At 36.6% G+C, this 15,707-nt stretch overlaps 2 protein-coding genes across 2 annotated transcripts; one reads left to right on the top strand and one right to left on the bottom strand.

Annotated features, from left to right (window-relative positions):
* Positions 1-8,256: 8,256 nt before the first annotated feature.
* On the bottom strand, positions 8,257-10,086 carry LOC149035371 (uncharacterized). Its single transcript, XM_089191268.1, has 4 exons — positions 10,070-10,086; positions 9,767-9,982; positions 9,303-9,517; positions 8,257-8,751 (listed from the first exon to the last, which is right to left on the bottom strand). Exons 1-4 carry the CDS (start codon positions 10,084-10,086, stop codon positions 8,636-8,638), a joined length of 564 nt encoding a protein of 187 aa, XP_089047394.1. The 3' UTR covers positions 8,257-8,635.
* Positions 9,947-12,462, top strand: LOC149035372 (uncharacterized). Its single transcript, XM_089192386.1, has 2 exons — positions 9,947-10,940; positions 11,474-12,462. Exons 1-2 carry the CDS (start codon positions 10,085-10,087, stop codon positions 11,542-11,544), a joined length of 927 nt encoding a protein of 308 aa, XP_089048512.1. The 5' UTR covers positions 9,947-10,084; the 3' UTR covers positions 11,545-12,462.
* The last annotated feature ends 3,245 nt before the right edge of the window (positions 12,463-15,707 follow it).

The raw sequence follows: 15,707 nt of genomic DNA on the forward strand, positions 1-15,707 counted from the left end.
ATAACTGGCCCTTCAGAAAGTTGAACTTCGTGACTTTCGAGATATCTTTCACATCGTGTACTTCGGACTTAAAAACATCCCAGAAGCTGAGCCATTTCCTTCGGTCCCCATCAAAGACTGGCAATGCCATTTTTGGTAACTTCAGTGCAGAGTGTTTTAGCTGTTTGGAGACACTCGAATTGGCATGTGGAATGGATTCAGAGCTCTGAAGCTGCTGGGCGCGAAGGAGGAGTTTCTCGATTTGTCTCAACAAGGCTGAATGCGTATCAGAAATATTGTCTGCGTCGACGAAATCTTGATCTGCTATGTCCTCCTATCCCAGTATAACGTGAAGGTTTTGAATCTCTTTGTCCAGTTGTCTCATTTCGGGTCTTGCATCAAGAAGCTTTTGTTGACCAGCTTTCAACTGTTCGATGTCTTCTTCCGCAATTTCGGCTTCGGCAGCTTTATCGAAGATTGGAGCGAGTTTCTTGCCTTCATTGGTGAACATCCGACGTAAGTTACCTCTCCTTTTGACGGCGATTTTTAAAGAATGCTCAAGTTGGTCAGCTTTCTCCGTCATTATGAACTGTGAATTCAACTTACTTGAGAAGTTCTGAAGATTCGGCTCCACGTGCTATCAGTTCGCTGTCACTTCTTTTCATTGAAGAAACGATCGATATCCTGGTCACGGCACCATTTTGTGTAAACCACAAGACTGAATTAATTGACAACATGGCGGTTCTCTGGTGCAGTCGAGCACGTTTTTTGTCTCCGCGCATGTGCCGCACGCACACCGCAGGTTAATAAGATTGCGGTCTAGATTACTAGTCACCAGATTCCACAAAGTGCAATCAAGAGAATGAAAGCTAATAATGTCAATAATTTACAGAATTGTATCACTTTGTTAGAAAGTAATCACGCTATTAATAAAAACAATTAGTCTTAGAAGGTTGGTGGTTTGCAATCATTTGTTTAATTATTAGAGGGAGGGCAACGGACAAGAGGATGTCAATAATTATTGAAATGACTTCAATGACATAGCTCATACCATGGTTTAATGAATTCAATGACAGCTTCTGTTCTTTTTCAATTTCATATTTGGGCTAGGGGATCGTCCTAAGCATATCATTATAGTTTTATAAATACAATATCTGCAAATAATGAAGATCGAATAAGAAATGTAAACTAAATGTTTTTAAGGCCCTTAACAATTTGATTTCACATCGATCGACATTGTCTCACTTTAATTCAAAGAAAATGCGCCAAGAGCTCTTGTCGTCTGTCCTCCTGCCCCTCGTCTTGCTCGGCAGACTCCCCTTCATCAATTTCCAGATCTTCGTCATCCAAAAGATCAGCACCATCATCGTTAAATAGTATGCAAATGTTGTGTAGTATGGCTGCACACTGGATAAGTTCAGCAGCTCGTTCCATACTTCTGACTCTTAAGCCTGTTTGTAGAGTGTAGAATCTTTTTTTTATAACACCATTGCCTCTCTCTATGGTGCTTCTGGTTTTCTTGTGCGCCTCATTAAACCTGAGGCAAGCACCTTCTACATCTCCCCTGAAAGGAAGAATCAGCCAGCTGTTGCACGAGTAGGCAGAGTCGCCTAGAATTACTGCTCCAGGGAATGGCCTCTGAGCATTTTCTTCAAATGCAGTCCATAGAGTACTCTCTTTGAGAACCTGCGAGTCATGCCATCTCCCAGGACATCGGCTGCTACAGAAATATATTGAGGAATCTGGGCCGCAAACCATGGCCACATTGAGGGATTTCGTATGATGCCGATTCACGTATGCATCTTCATCACCAGCCGGGGGATTTACCAGAACATGGGTTCCATCCGCGCAACCAGCAACACAAGGAAACCCAGCTATATCATGAAACTTTGAAGCGATTCGAAGGGGCTGCTTGGGCCAACAAACAAGTTCTTGCTGTAAACTTAGTATTGCCAGCGTAACGCAGTCTATGACATTCCAAACCATTGATGTTGAAATTCCATGGCACGAATGCATCACATGGTAAAACGAGTTCGCACCATGGAAGTGGAGAAATACTAACAATTGTTGTCTCGCTGTCAACACTCTGTTGCGCCGTGTTCTGTGTTCCAATTGCGGACCCACTGCTGCCAGTAAATGTTCGAATGCATCGACTGGGGGACGAAACTTCTGTCGAAATTCGCGTGGATTTTCTACGTCTAAAAGCCGTCTTTCCTCAAAATTCCTCGGCTGTCGTCTTATTCTATTTCTCAAAAGTTCATCTATTTCTTCTTCACTCGAAGATGACATGCTATCTCTTTAAATGAGGCCAACAACAATTTGCTCTCGAAGTTTACAAGTGACTTATGACTTGTGATTTGCTCTTGTATTTTACAAGTGGACTGCAGGCCAAAAACAAGTTGGACTCCTGTAAAACGTTTTATTGAAGTGACCTAATTTCACATTCTACACGTGTAGCTCTACACCTGTAACTACAAGTCGGACACTTGTAACTTTGGCTTGTAAAGACAGTTATTGAATTGGATTTTTTGCGCGCTTGTAAAAGCAACGGTCCAACGTGTAAAATACAAGTGTAAAAGTTTTATTGAATTGACCCCTGCATCGCAATGACATCTGTTTCTAGTTAGTTTGTCAAAAATCTCAAGTATTTGTCACGGTTCAATTGTTTGTCAAGTGAGTTGTGAGTTGTGTACTTATATCCAAAAAGTGTGAACCTGATTTTGGTATTGATAATTTACCAATTACTTTGTGGATGTCAAGACCTTCATATGATGGATTTGTCGGATCATAGACACCTTGAGATGAATACATGCTTATTGGATACCATTGTAAAAACTAATTTGGCCACCATGATGAGAAGGATATAATTTGTTTGATACATCGGAAGTGAAACTATCAATTAAGGACTTGACCAATATATTTATCAGTCATTCCGCTTGTCTTCTTTTTGGCAAAATTAGATTTGATAGCGTTTGAAGCACCAAAGTAGTATTATACGCTAGGATAGACAGAAAACGTAGCAACAAGGGTCCATAGCAACAGGGTAAAAGATGTAAACAAAGATTAGAGACAGAAAACGTAGCAACGTATCGGTTCATAGCAACGAGAAAAAACAACAAAACAACGGTATAAACAATAAAACATTTTTATTTAAAATCCCAATAATAATTAAGTAGAGTATCAGGATCTTCTTTATGTAGAATATCATAAGCATGTTGAATAACCTCAGGTGATACAACCTACAATTTAATAATACAGATCATTTAAATCATATAGAAAATAAACTCTCCACAATGTCATATATTTTTTTATTTTATTGTATACATGAATTGAAAATCTGCTAGACAATAAACCAGGACTCTTAGGATTACGTGGGCTGTTACAATCGTCACAATATAATGTTCCATGTTCACATATTTCTTCTACTACACGTAGAGTAAATCGTCTTACTCTACATCCAAGGTTTAGTTGTTTAGGCCACCATTTAGATTTTTTTTCACATGTTTTTTGAAGTAGACTATACGAATTATCTAACGTAGACTTATGTGTAAAAGAAAAATCTTTGTTTGATAACAATTTGTAAAAACTTGCACTCCATATATGAAATCTTTCCTAGAAAACAAATGATAGAACAAAAATTACACCATGGCTGTAATGCATGTGATTAACATCTTGATCAACTTGACGATACTGGGAAATGTTCCTTGATTGGTTGTATGTGTGATTTTGATGACAATAGGAGCATTATCGGGATACTTTTCATCCAACCAGCGCATGAAAACAGCGTATCTGAAATCCCTATTCGTCTCGCTTTCTTCATCCCCCATAGTGACAGTTTCTTTGTACAATTCAAAAGGATCTCGTTCCTTATCATCACCATCTACTTCATCTTTTATCTTTGTACTGTATGCGTGCGTAATCTTCTTACTCAACCACAAACGAATATAATATTCAAGTTTGTCTTTTTTAGACGTCATCGTATAGCTCTGTTTGTTGCAAACGTTTGTTTTGGAATGAATGTATTTACTGATTTTATGTATTAAGTACTGAATCAAGTCTCCCACTATCCCACAATAATGTTGTGTAATGTTTATGAAGACTTATTTTTAAAGAATATCTTTGGCCAGAATGAAACTTGAATTGTACGTGAGAATCTATCACTTTAGGAATAGATTTTTGATCTTCATCTTTTGTTTTAAAGAGAGGTGACCAATAGGTTGTAGTCCACTCATGCTGACGAATCTAAAAAAAAAAATTTTAATTCCAATGTATTGAATAACACGCCCCATCATAATACTTATAATTTATACAGTCACCATCACGAAATTTTATTTCTAAATAAAATACTCGTTCAAAAAACGTAAATTGTATTTGGTTTTTTGGATTTCCACCATCTTTATAATGATATATGCTCATCATCGTGAGAGGTGACCAATAAGCTGTAGTCCATTCATGAAGTCGAATCTAAAAAAAAATTTTATTCATCACACACTCGACAATGTATTGTTCCATCTTCCATTTTGTATAAATAACTTATAAATCCGTAACGATCCATACAATAACATATCCCACAATGTTCATGCGGTTCGTATAAATGTAGATTAGGTACGGTAGTACGCCTTAATATAATAATACAATGTATTGCTTTATACGATTTGAAATAAAATCGAAAGGAATAACGGCTCCAAAGACTTCTCGGCATTAACAACGGTGTCCAGGCCCACTTGTTGAAAAGTAACTAGAAAATTAATAATGTTTGTTATTCATCACATTTAGGACAAAGTATCTTTTCTCCTTTTTTATACAAAAAATTAGGTCTTTCCATTCTAGCTTGACTTAGACTATAATGTTTACATATTCCAGTATATTTAGGCGATTCGGCAAGTGGTGTCCTACGTCTCAATATAAATATACATTGTACAGCTTCAAGTGATTTACAGAAAAACTTTAGCGTCCAAAAACTCCAATAACGTTTTGCCAATAATAAAGGTGTCCAAGTCCACTTGTTGAAAAGTAACTAGAAAAAATCAATAATAATCATCTGCTTTACACATACCGCAATATATCGGATCAGTTAATGTAATAGGGTGTATAAAATTACTTCTTATATCGTCATCCATAGCTCTAAAACAAATACCGAATATTCGCTTCATGTCATGACTTCTTCGTTTGATTTGAATATTGTGAACAGAATGATCAGTTGGGAAATAAAACTTGTATAGTAAAGTACTAAAACGTCTCTCGCTTGCATCAATCAATAGTCCAAACATATGTTCTCCCCATGAATGGAAGCGAAACTATAAGAAAATCAAAAAATTTTACCTTGGATTATTAATTGATCTATTTCTTTTTTGATAATGCTTGTACAATGTACTACACTCGAATTTGGTATTTTATTATACAAAAGTCCGAGATATTTAGTTTGTTTACGACTTTTATATAAATTTCCTGTGTTTTTATGTTTCAAACGAATATATAAAATATTATCTTTGGGTAAGAACATGGTTTGACCACAATAAGACATTCCATAAGATCGCAAAGGACACCATACATTTCTATTCCACACATGATAACGAAACTAAAATAAAATCAAACAACCATGTTTTATTATATATGATAGTGAATATCTAACTCACCATTATCATTTACAAATTCAATTAGTTTAATAAAAGTAAAAAATGTTCTGTTAATGGCTACGGGTCTAGCAAAAAACTTAAAGTCATCTACAAAATCATACTTAAAATTAAATCTTCTATTGTCAATCAATCTTAACAATAATCTGTTAGGTTGATTTCCAAAGTTTATCCATCCGACAAAACGTAACTAAAAATTAAAAAACACAATAAGAACTATGACAACCTTCAACCACTAAATGAACATGATCTGAACATGACTTATTAAATGTTGCAATACAATAACAACAAGAAAAATTTTTCCTTTTTCTTCTTATAGGCCGTACAATCATATCGTTTTCATTTTTAAATGAATAATGAAAAGAAAACGACCTAGGTAAAGGTTTTAATAAAACATGTCGTTGCGGTTTATACTCTCTCCACTCTTTAGATCGTGACTGAAAATAGAGAAAGAAAAAACTAATAAAAAAAATCATCGACTGTAAATACCGATTCAATCGGAGTAACTCTAACCCAGTTAAAATCCTTTTTTCTATAAGGTATATTAGTAACTCTTAATGATAAGATAGGAGCCGAAAAAATGAAATGAAAATGATATGCATAAGGTTTAATATCAAGGTCATATAATTGAATATCACGATCTTCCCAAGTTATCAAAGGATTCCACACTCTTTTTGTCCATGCACCAAACGCACACTGAAACCAATCAAATTTTCAATAATCTCAATGTCGGTATACAATTCTTGCAATTAATTGTATTCCATGCGACCCGTTAGGTACTAACAAATGTGTATAAACATTTTGATAGATGCTTGATAGCAAATCTTTAAGACGAACATGACGAAATCTGCAAATTCTTTCAAGATCATTCTGATAAAAAACCGAAAAAACAAATTTTTAATATCTCCTTATTTTTATTATTTTTATGGATAGTGTCATTCTAAGCCTATTTAATACGATACGATGTGTAAACCTCTTTCCACAGAAACACATTTTCTGTCTACGTTTTATTGCTGATGTTGGATATAAACACCATTCTATTACAGTGTAATCATACGATGCTGCTAAGTCAAAGGCGGTCATCTACGAGAAATTGAAATTGAGAACGAGAATTGGCATACCTCTTAATTTTTGAAACGCATAAACTTATGCGATCATCATCGTCACTATCATATCCATCATCATACACGTCATACACGTTTATACGATGTGTAAATTCTTCACTACATCAACATTCTATAGCTCGAACTCTATCGCTAACGGGATATAAAAAATCTAAGACACTAAATCCAGCTTCTACTTCTATCACATCGATTCCTACTACCTACGATAAAATATTATAGACCGTTAAAAATCCACTTTGGTAAACGATACATAACGATGTTTTGACGACGTTGTAAATGTCTCATGGTTTTGATTGTCGATATTCTGAAGACAATTATGAACTGTCAAAAAATGTAAAATCGAAATTAACAACCAATTTGATAGGTTACAATAAGAAAAAATACAAATAAACACCAGATGTTTATGCACTGTCTTGAGAGGACCTTTCAATCGTTCTTCAGCACGTTCCATACCCCAACGCTCTTTGAACTCATCTTTTTGTTCTTTTTCACCGAGACGTTCAGAAAAAGCACATACCTAAAAAAAAAATCAAATAACAAAATGACGATAATGAAAAAAGTATAAGTTATAAAGCGTTGGCGTACTTACATCATCATAGGTGTCCACATTCTGCAAGTTGTCCATCACCCAATGAAATAAGATTTTTTCCTTACATAGTGCGGGTAACATATCAATCGACTTTAGTATAGGGCATAATTCTTCCTCCTCTTTTTTGTCTTCAATCTTTCTCTTCTTCTTCGAGGTAACATCATAAGTGATTGCACGGCGTTTTCTACTTCCTGCTGCTGCTGCCATATTCTCAACTTCTTCACACAAACAATTACAGTAGAACTTGCAGACGCTCTACTTATATACTCTATCCTTAATTAGATGTCGCAATGATATATGGGATAGTTAGTAAGAGAGGGGGAGGGGGGTACCCCTATCTAATAGGTTTGTGTGACAACCCTTACCCAAGCTGTTGATATGGAACATATATGGTCCAAATATGGAAATGGTATGGGACAACATATGGCTAATCTATGGACATTGCATGGTTTTTATATGGGATGTTAGCTCCCATATCAAACCCATAAATAGTGACTAGTGCCTGCCAAGTGCATTCTATTGTCTTTCACTATGAGATTTCTACGTATTTCGTAAAGTTCCATACATTCCCCATAGGATCTGGTATGGGAATGGTATGGGTCAGTCCCATAGTGATGCCATATGATGGCTGAACATTCTCTATGGGATTGCTACGTATTTCGTAAAGTTCCATATATTCCCCATAGTATCCATTAGGGGAATGGTATGCAACAATCCCATACCATTCCCATAATGACCCTGGACCATTCTCTATGGGATTGCTATGGGATTTTAAAGTTCCATATCATTCCCATAGCATTCAGCAAAGCTGACATCTCATATGGGAACACTATGGGGTCCTTTGACTTCAGCCCCATATCTTTACCATATGATTCAGAAATTACTAAAGGGACTGTGAGGTTAAAGGCAAGTAATGGTGACATCATATTCGTCCATTAAAACCATATCTTTAATTGCATCTAAAATTTCTTGCAAAAAAAATTGAATAAAAATAACAAAAAACCAAAAATCTTATATTTCTTCTAGGTCAACACTATGAAACCGGTAGTTTTCCTCTCGCTCAACACTATCATTAACAACACTACTTTTTTTTATCAAGCAAAACGACTTAACTTGCCAACTCTGTCAAATTGTTACTCTTCTTTTTGATCGACACTATAATACGGTTACTGTTATTTTTGGCCAAGACTATGAAACTGTTATTCTGTATTTTGGTCAACATTATCAAACAGAAATTTTCTTTTTGGTCAACATAATGAAATTGGTAAACTCTTGAAGTTAAACAGTTTTACAGTAATTATAAAAAGTGTTCATTCTGCTCGTTGCTCTCGTACTCTTGGGGGCCTTCTAGCTTCCACACATTTCATGTTTATCTTCTGTATGATTTGGCTCGGTTGAGGAGAGTCCTTTGAAAACTTTGAACAGACTTTACTTGAAAAAAAAAGTTTAAGTTAATATTAAGTCATATTTACATGTAAAACAGTACCCCAACTTATACGTGGAATGTTGCCTTACCAAGAAACAAAAATTGCTTGATTGGAGGTAATCAATTGTAATGGGTTCTGTTTTGTTTGCTTGATTTATAAAATTAATAACTTAATTGAAAGCTCAGTGACATTATTTTTTTTTTCATTTACTGGTGTCTTAATTATCTCTGCTGTGGCTAAGGGAGTAAGATTAAAACCTTTAGATCAGTTTTATACATTTTTTGTGGAAGTTTCAATCCAGGTTAATTGTAATGGGCTGCAATGGAAACTACTGGGATTCCAGTACTTCGTGTCCAAATAAAATTCTTTCTGCTTCAATTCTATATCATAATTATTGCATGCAAGTTTGTATTAAATTGCTTATTTTTTAAGGACAACAATGCCTTAAAAACCCAGTCAATTCAAGTTCTAATTAGTGAGTTAGAGATCCCCATGACTGCAAGTTATGTACTTATTTCTGAATAAAATAATTCAGTGTTGCACTACTTACCAACAAGGGCATCAATGATGAGGGGGGTCAACGGAATGTTTGCATCACCGCTTTTGCCTTTTCTGTCACTTCCCCTTGCACTTGAAATTGCAAGTGTTTCTTTGGTGAAGAATATGTCAACAACAGCGTTGACATATCCGGACCAGGACTTGAACGCAGAACAGTAGGCCCGTTGGTGAGGGTACCAGAAGACACTGGATCCCCATATGCAAGGTCTATAAGCATGCAAGAGTACAAGTGAATCCTTCTGAATAAACTTGATAGTTTGGCAAAAATTATAAACAACTAAGGTGCATGTACTTACGGCCTTAACGTAGTAAACAGGCATACTTTTCGGATTACAATCATTGAAACTTGCTCTTGGATAGACTGATCAGTAAAGAGTTCTTTTCACTGATCTGACAACATGCATGCTTGTCGATCACTTTGTGCTTTCATAAACACGATTCAATCGAGTTGCTTACCTTCTCTTAGACGCGCTGGAGCACTTCTTTTCCTTGAATTTCTTTCCATCTTTTCTTGCAGTGGAAATAGGCAAACAAACCTTAAAACTCGCTCTGTATAAGTAACAAACTCTCTGAAGAAAGGCTTGCCGAAATGTGTGAAAAATTTGAAAAGGACGCGCATTTCGGCGTGCGTCTGAAGGGCTCTCGTTATTGGTCAATTTAACACCACGTGTTCTTGTGTTGAGTCCGAAAGTCCACTACGCACGCGCACTTGAATAACAACACGTGTGGGGTTAACGTGTGAGGGACCGGGAACTAGACTTTAAGTCAACAAACATGGCCGACGATGGCGAGAAGGTTGCACGAAAACAAAGAGGTCGCTACCGAGAATACATGCGTCATTCTAATCCATACAAATTTCCAGCGGCAAGAAGACGAAAAGGCAACCTCTATAAAGCGAAACAATCATCAACTGGTACACGAAATGATTTAAACAAATGCGATGTTGAAGAAATGATTCCCGACACGCGACATGCACAGCCTCTTTGTACTGGCGATCCTGCTGAAATATTCGAAGCAGAAACAAACAGCATGATTTTAGGTGAAGACTGCAGCTATTTTCAAGTGCAAGACATGGAAGATTCAAGCACATTTGGATTGGAAGAAGAAAATAATTCGAGGATAAGCGGAGACGAATTTGAACTGTTTGATTCCGCGGATACTAACACTTTTGAACAATTTGTCAAAGACGAGGATGCTTGCTCGGACATTTTCAGTGACTGTGAGAACCCTGATGAAATAGACACTGAATGCATTCCAGAACATTGTGGAGCAGAATCAGATGACATGCTATATTCGGGAGCTCCAATCACAAGTAACTCAAGTGTTGTGTTGTTGCTATCTTTCGTGTTTAAGCACAAGCTTACACGTGAAGCATTCAATGATTTGCTTGCAGTAATAGAGGCTCACTGTCCCCGGCCTAACAACTGCAAGACAACAGTAAACAACCTGTTCCAATTTCTGAGCAGAGCGAAGGGAAATGTTGTCAAGCATTACTTCTGTGGTTTCTGCAAGGCATATTATGGCAAAGATGTCAAAGGAAACTGTACCATTTGTGGCAAAAGCATCCAAAACAACGGTGGATTCTTCATTGAAGTGCCTATTGAAAATCAGCTGCTTAAGTTTTTCTCTGGTTAGTGCAAGACTAAGTATGTAATTGTGTTTATTATTATTGGCTAAACTTCAGAATACCCAGCCACTTTTCAAGTATTTTCAAATGCTACTACCACAGTCCAACAGTCGTCATAATTTATAACATAATATCGTTATTATTTTCATTATCTATAACAAAATTCTGGTTCTGGAGAGGCCTATTTGTCATGTAATTGGTGCATGATCAGGTTGGTACTGTACATGTACTGGTATCCAATGTCTGCATACTTCAAATCGGATGCCTGTAATTGGACACCTACGTCATTTGCAAGTCAATCGACATCAATGGACAGTTTTTTGGGTCCGGGGAGGTGGGGATTTCACACAAATCATGTGCATTCTGATACAGGGATTTGAACCTGGAACTGCAAAAATTAATGCATGCCTCTTTTGCATATGAGCTGTTACTGAATACAATTTAAGCATAGATTACAGGGAAATGTAAAATGCTAGTATGCCCTCTACATCAAGAACGTTCAGCTATGTTTTATACAAGGGTCTCTTTTTCTTCAGATTCAGAATTTGTTGATGGACTAAAGTACCGATTTCACCGAGTTAAGAGGGCTGAAGCCTTATTACATTAAATTTTCGCACCACATTAATTTTGTGATTTTGAGGTTTATGCATTTCACAATTTTGCAAAAGGTTTTGTATTTTGAGTCACTTTTATTCTGTGTTTATCAGTGAGGTGATTTACCTTTTTGGCAATTTACTGTAAAAATTCTTTGACCTAAATATAAGGATTGTTGTACAAATAAGTTTCAAAAACTATTATGTTATCAAGCTTCAGGTCCGTTGACACTCACATCTTCAAAGTTAACTTCACTTTTCATTTTCTTTTGGACTTGCAAACTGTAATTTAACTTATTATTTCTTGATTTTTACCTAATGCATCACATAATTTTCACATCATGTTATGTACACAAAACTTGTTTTTCATGCCACTTAAACTTTTCAATATTTTAAAATTAATTGCCAAATTCGCAAAGTTTAGGCATTGCAAAGATTTCATGTAATAAGGAACATGTAGCTTGTTATTTTCCTACTTACAGTCTGCAAAGATTTCATTTAATATAAAGCCTTGAATCTTTGCTACCAAACTTAATTTTTCAAACATGAAAAACTTTTTTGAAAAAAGGCCTTCAGTTCATGGTGACAATGAGAAGGATCTATTATTCAACAAAGTATGATGCAGTATGTGCATGTTGATATTGTTGTAAGTTTCATAAAACTCAAGTTAACACTTGAATTATGACATGTAACACAATGACAATGCATAGGTGAACAGAAACTTGAATGAAATTTTCATCTATTTTTATTAGGGAAGCATGTCAGAGTGTTGCAAAGTTATCTCTTGACTCATGTAAAATATTCTTAGACTTTTATGGTCATTTCAGTTAAAAAAAATGTAGCCTGTCAGAATAATTAATGGTTTTTGCTCTCTGTTTACAATAGAGGACATTATTGTCTCAGTCCAATTAATAAAATTGTCAATTACTCAATGTGTGGATATGTGTTTTCCCATTGCCATTATGAGCATAGATATGTCCCATAGATTTCCCATAGAACTACTGTCATGGGAGATCTTTGGGAAACAAGAGCTGAAATGGTTGAAATATGGAGAGTGAATGTCCCATAGAGATCCCATACAGTTTTCACAATGGGAAATCTATGGGGCATGATGAACACCTGTCAGCTGGTATGGGTAATCTATGGTATACTCTTCATAATGAATGTCCCATATCAATGCCATAGGTAAGGACAGTTGTGGGAATTCTTATTGGTATGGGATGTGTATGGGAACCTTATTCCCATAGGTTTCCCATAAAATAAGAAGCCTTCTATTTTCTTCCCATGCATGTCCCATAGTTAAAAATTTGGTAAAATTTGGCCCCATACCAATTCCATATACCCAGGTTACCTTCCCATACCATTCCCATCTATGGGTCAGATATGGTCCAAGCAGTCCCATACCATTCCCATACTTTTGCTTTGGTAAGGGAAGCGTCACTATAAAACAAGGCCTATTCAAGTCGCTCTACGATCACGCTTCAACATGCCTAAAAAAACCCTTGGAAACAAGATAAAAGAAGATAGAGCCCAAAAGAAGATAAAACAAGAAGCTTCAAAACAGCGACAATACGATCGTAAGGAACGAGAATTTTATCGCTCACAAGTTGAACGTGGTATGAGTGTGAGACCCATAGGATTTAAGGAAAAGGGAATGGAAGGTATGGTCGAGTTCGCTATTGTTTACAAATTGAAAGATGGATGTAAGGATCCGTTTGACGACGACAGTGTTCTTTATTCTATCAACGTTAACAGCAACAAAATCACCAAAAGGCAAAAGATAAAGCAATAAAGAGGAAAATGACTATTATTATTATTTTTTCTTTAAAGTTACAAAAGACGAAGATTGTGCCATTTGTGCCGACGTGTGTCGTAAAGAAAAAACACTATGTTGCAAACACAACATACATCATGACTGTTTGGGGAAATGGTTTCAAAGTCAAATAGACAAGCACCTATTTCCGTCATGTCCGTACTGTAGAGCCACCCCTCCAACCTCCACACTTAATAAACTTGTTGAAGTTCCACCACCATCACCAACACCACGTTGGGAGGCTGCACAACGTCATTCAGAATTCCTCAGATATGAATGGGACGACAATATTCCTATTGAAAGAGACTCTTTTTTTCTAGAATTTGTAAACTTATATGTACCGTCCAATGTTTTTGTTTACCAAACCTTTAAACCTTTAAAACTTTATTTGACCACGATTCGGCCATACGAAAACCGTAGAGTATCACGTTTATGGGGGCAGACCAAACGAGAAGCTATACAAAAGCTTCGCTTTGAATTGGCAAACTTACTGGATTTTTAGAAAAAAAAACACACCACGGTTTCAATTTGTGGTTATTTATTGCTTTTGCTAACAATAAATGAATTTTTTCAACTGAAGTTTCATATTGTCAGTAATGTGTCTTGATCCTACAATAGCTGTACATTCTTTATCAAGGGTAGGGTAGAAAGAAGGTACAAATAGTTTTTCGGTATAATTGTACACATACCAACATTCGTCTTCGTCAATGTATACGTAGACAGGTTTTTTAGCATCGATGGCCATTTGTACACTCCATCCTGTACCTCCTTGTAGAATTTGTTTTTCACGGTTTTCAAAATGTCCCAAAGCCAAGACGACATTGACATCTTTGATGATGTGATAATTTCGCTGTAACAGTCCTGTCCTTAATAGTTTCTCGCTTACATGACGTTTTAACGTTTTGTTCGCTTCCAAAAGTTTCTCTGTCCCTTCAATGTGCATAACCATATCCAATTCGACCAACAGCCCTCGTGTATATTTCTCTGCCGTATTTTGTATCGGTTTTATTGTTTTTACAACCATACCTTTTTTGCGAGCGAGATCAGCTGCGTACGAATCCACACCTCTAGCACCGCCGCTCACAATCATCATCTTCTTCTTCTTCTTCTACGCTGTCGTAGCAATGTTCTTCCTGAAACTTTAGCAGTTCTAACCAGGCTTCAAATAATTCGGTCTGTAATGTTGCAAATTTTTTCTGAGTTTCGCTGTATTTGTTTTCGGTTTCTTCGTCTCTTGAAAACCTCAAAGCCCCTTCAGCGTGTCTTACAGCCCTTCTCAAGTCGGAGTCACAAGCATACGACTTTACAATATCCACAATTTCTTCTAAACCACCAGTCACCCACTTTGGATTATCGTGTAGATTATCCAACATGTTGACGATATGATATGTGAAAATCCTGCTGGCCCGTTTTTATACAGTGTATGACTATACCGTCATACTTAGCGACATACTTCATCGTGCCAATCCTGTACGGTTCCATTCATTTCATTAATTTCAGCTGCGCGTTTCATGATGGCGCCGTGTCTCTGCTGCATACGATACCAGTCGGGAGAAAATTTTCTGTACATGAACATTTCACCAATACTTGCAGCGTATACTTGTCTTCCATAACCACGGGGTAATTTTGTAAACGCTACGTACGCCTCTATGACATCGTTTCTTCCTATACAATTTTTTCTGAACACGTCTCCCAGAGCCGAATACTCGTACCAATGCGTGTACAAGTTTAGCTGTTTTGCTGCACCTTTGGGTGACGGAAAATGTTTGACTTGCTCGTATAAGGTATCTTCCAATGATTCGCAAAAATCTAAGTAACGGGACACGCTCCTGACATCGTCGTACATTCGGCTGGGAATTGCATCGTCTTTGAAACATTTTGAGACGATTAGTAAAACTCGCAAAAAGTACCACAATTCTGTGTACTCTTGTACTCTGGAGATGAGATTATATTGGACGTCTCTCGAAGGGATCGTAGGAAAACAGTATCCTAAGATGTTACTTAGGACATGCGAAGGGCGTAATGATTTTTTCACATCCCATTCATCAAACTTCCTACTCTTGTGGGGGCAGCTAGCTTCTACGTAGGTTATGACACCGTTCATGATCACACAAGAAATGAACCAAAAAATGAAATGTACAACTTTTTTATTTTTTTTTCAATTGCTATCATCATCATCGTCATCACTTTGATCTATTGTACTATCATACTCTGTAGCGTCACCATCACTACCCTCACCGCCGTCTTCTTCTTCTACAGGATCTCAACCTCTTTTTTCCCAAGGTTCCCACGTTCCCTCGTCCTCTTGCAATTTTTCAACTTCTGTCTTTCTCTTTTTACCTTTACCTTTGGTAGATGCTTTTG

The sequence above is a fragment of the Pocillopora damicornis genome, chromosome 13, assembly GCF_964200805.1.
Source record: "Pocillopora damicornis chromosome 13, jaPocDami1.2, whole genome shotgun sequence".
In the NCBI taxonomy this organism is placed as follows: Eukaryota; Metazoa; Cnidaria; class Anthozoa; order Scleractinia; family Pocilloporidae; genus Pocillopora; species Pocillopora damicornis.

Coding starts and splice junctions, on each gene's coding strand:
- LOC149035372 (XM_089192386.1), top strand. CDS start 10,085: ATGGCCGACGATGGCGAGAAGGTTGCACGAAAACAAAGAGGTCGCTAC. Junction 10,941..11,473: donor GCTGCTTAAGTTTTTCTCTG/GTTAGTGCAAGA, acceptor CTTTTTCTTCAG/ATTCAGAATTTGTTGATGGA.
- LOC149035371 (XM_089191268.1), bottom strand. Junction 9,518..9,766: donor TCCAGCGCGTCTAAGAGAAG/GTAAGCAACTCG, acceptor GCATGCTTATAG/ACCTTGCATATGGGGATCCA. Junction 8,752..9,302: donor CATCATTGATGCCCTTGTTG/GTAAGTAGTGCA, acceptor TTTCAAGTAAAG/TCTGTTCAAAGTTTTCAAAG.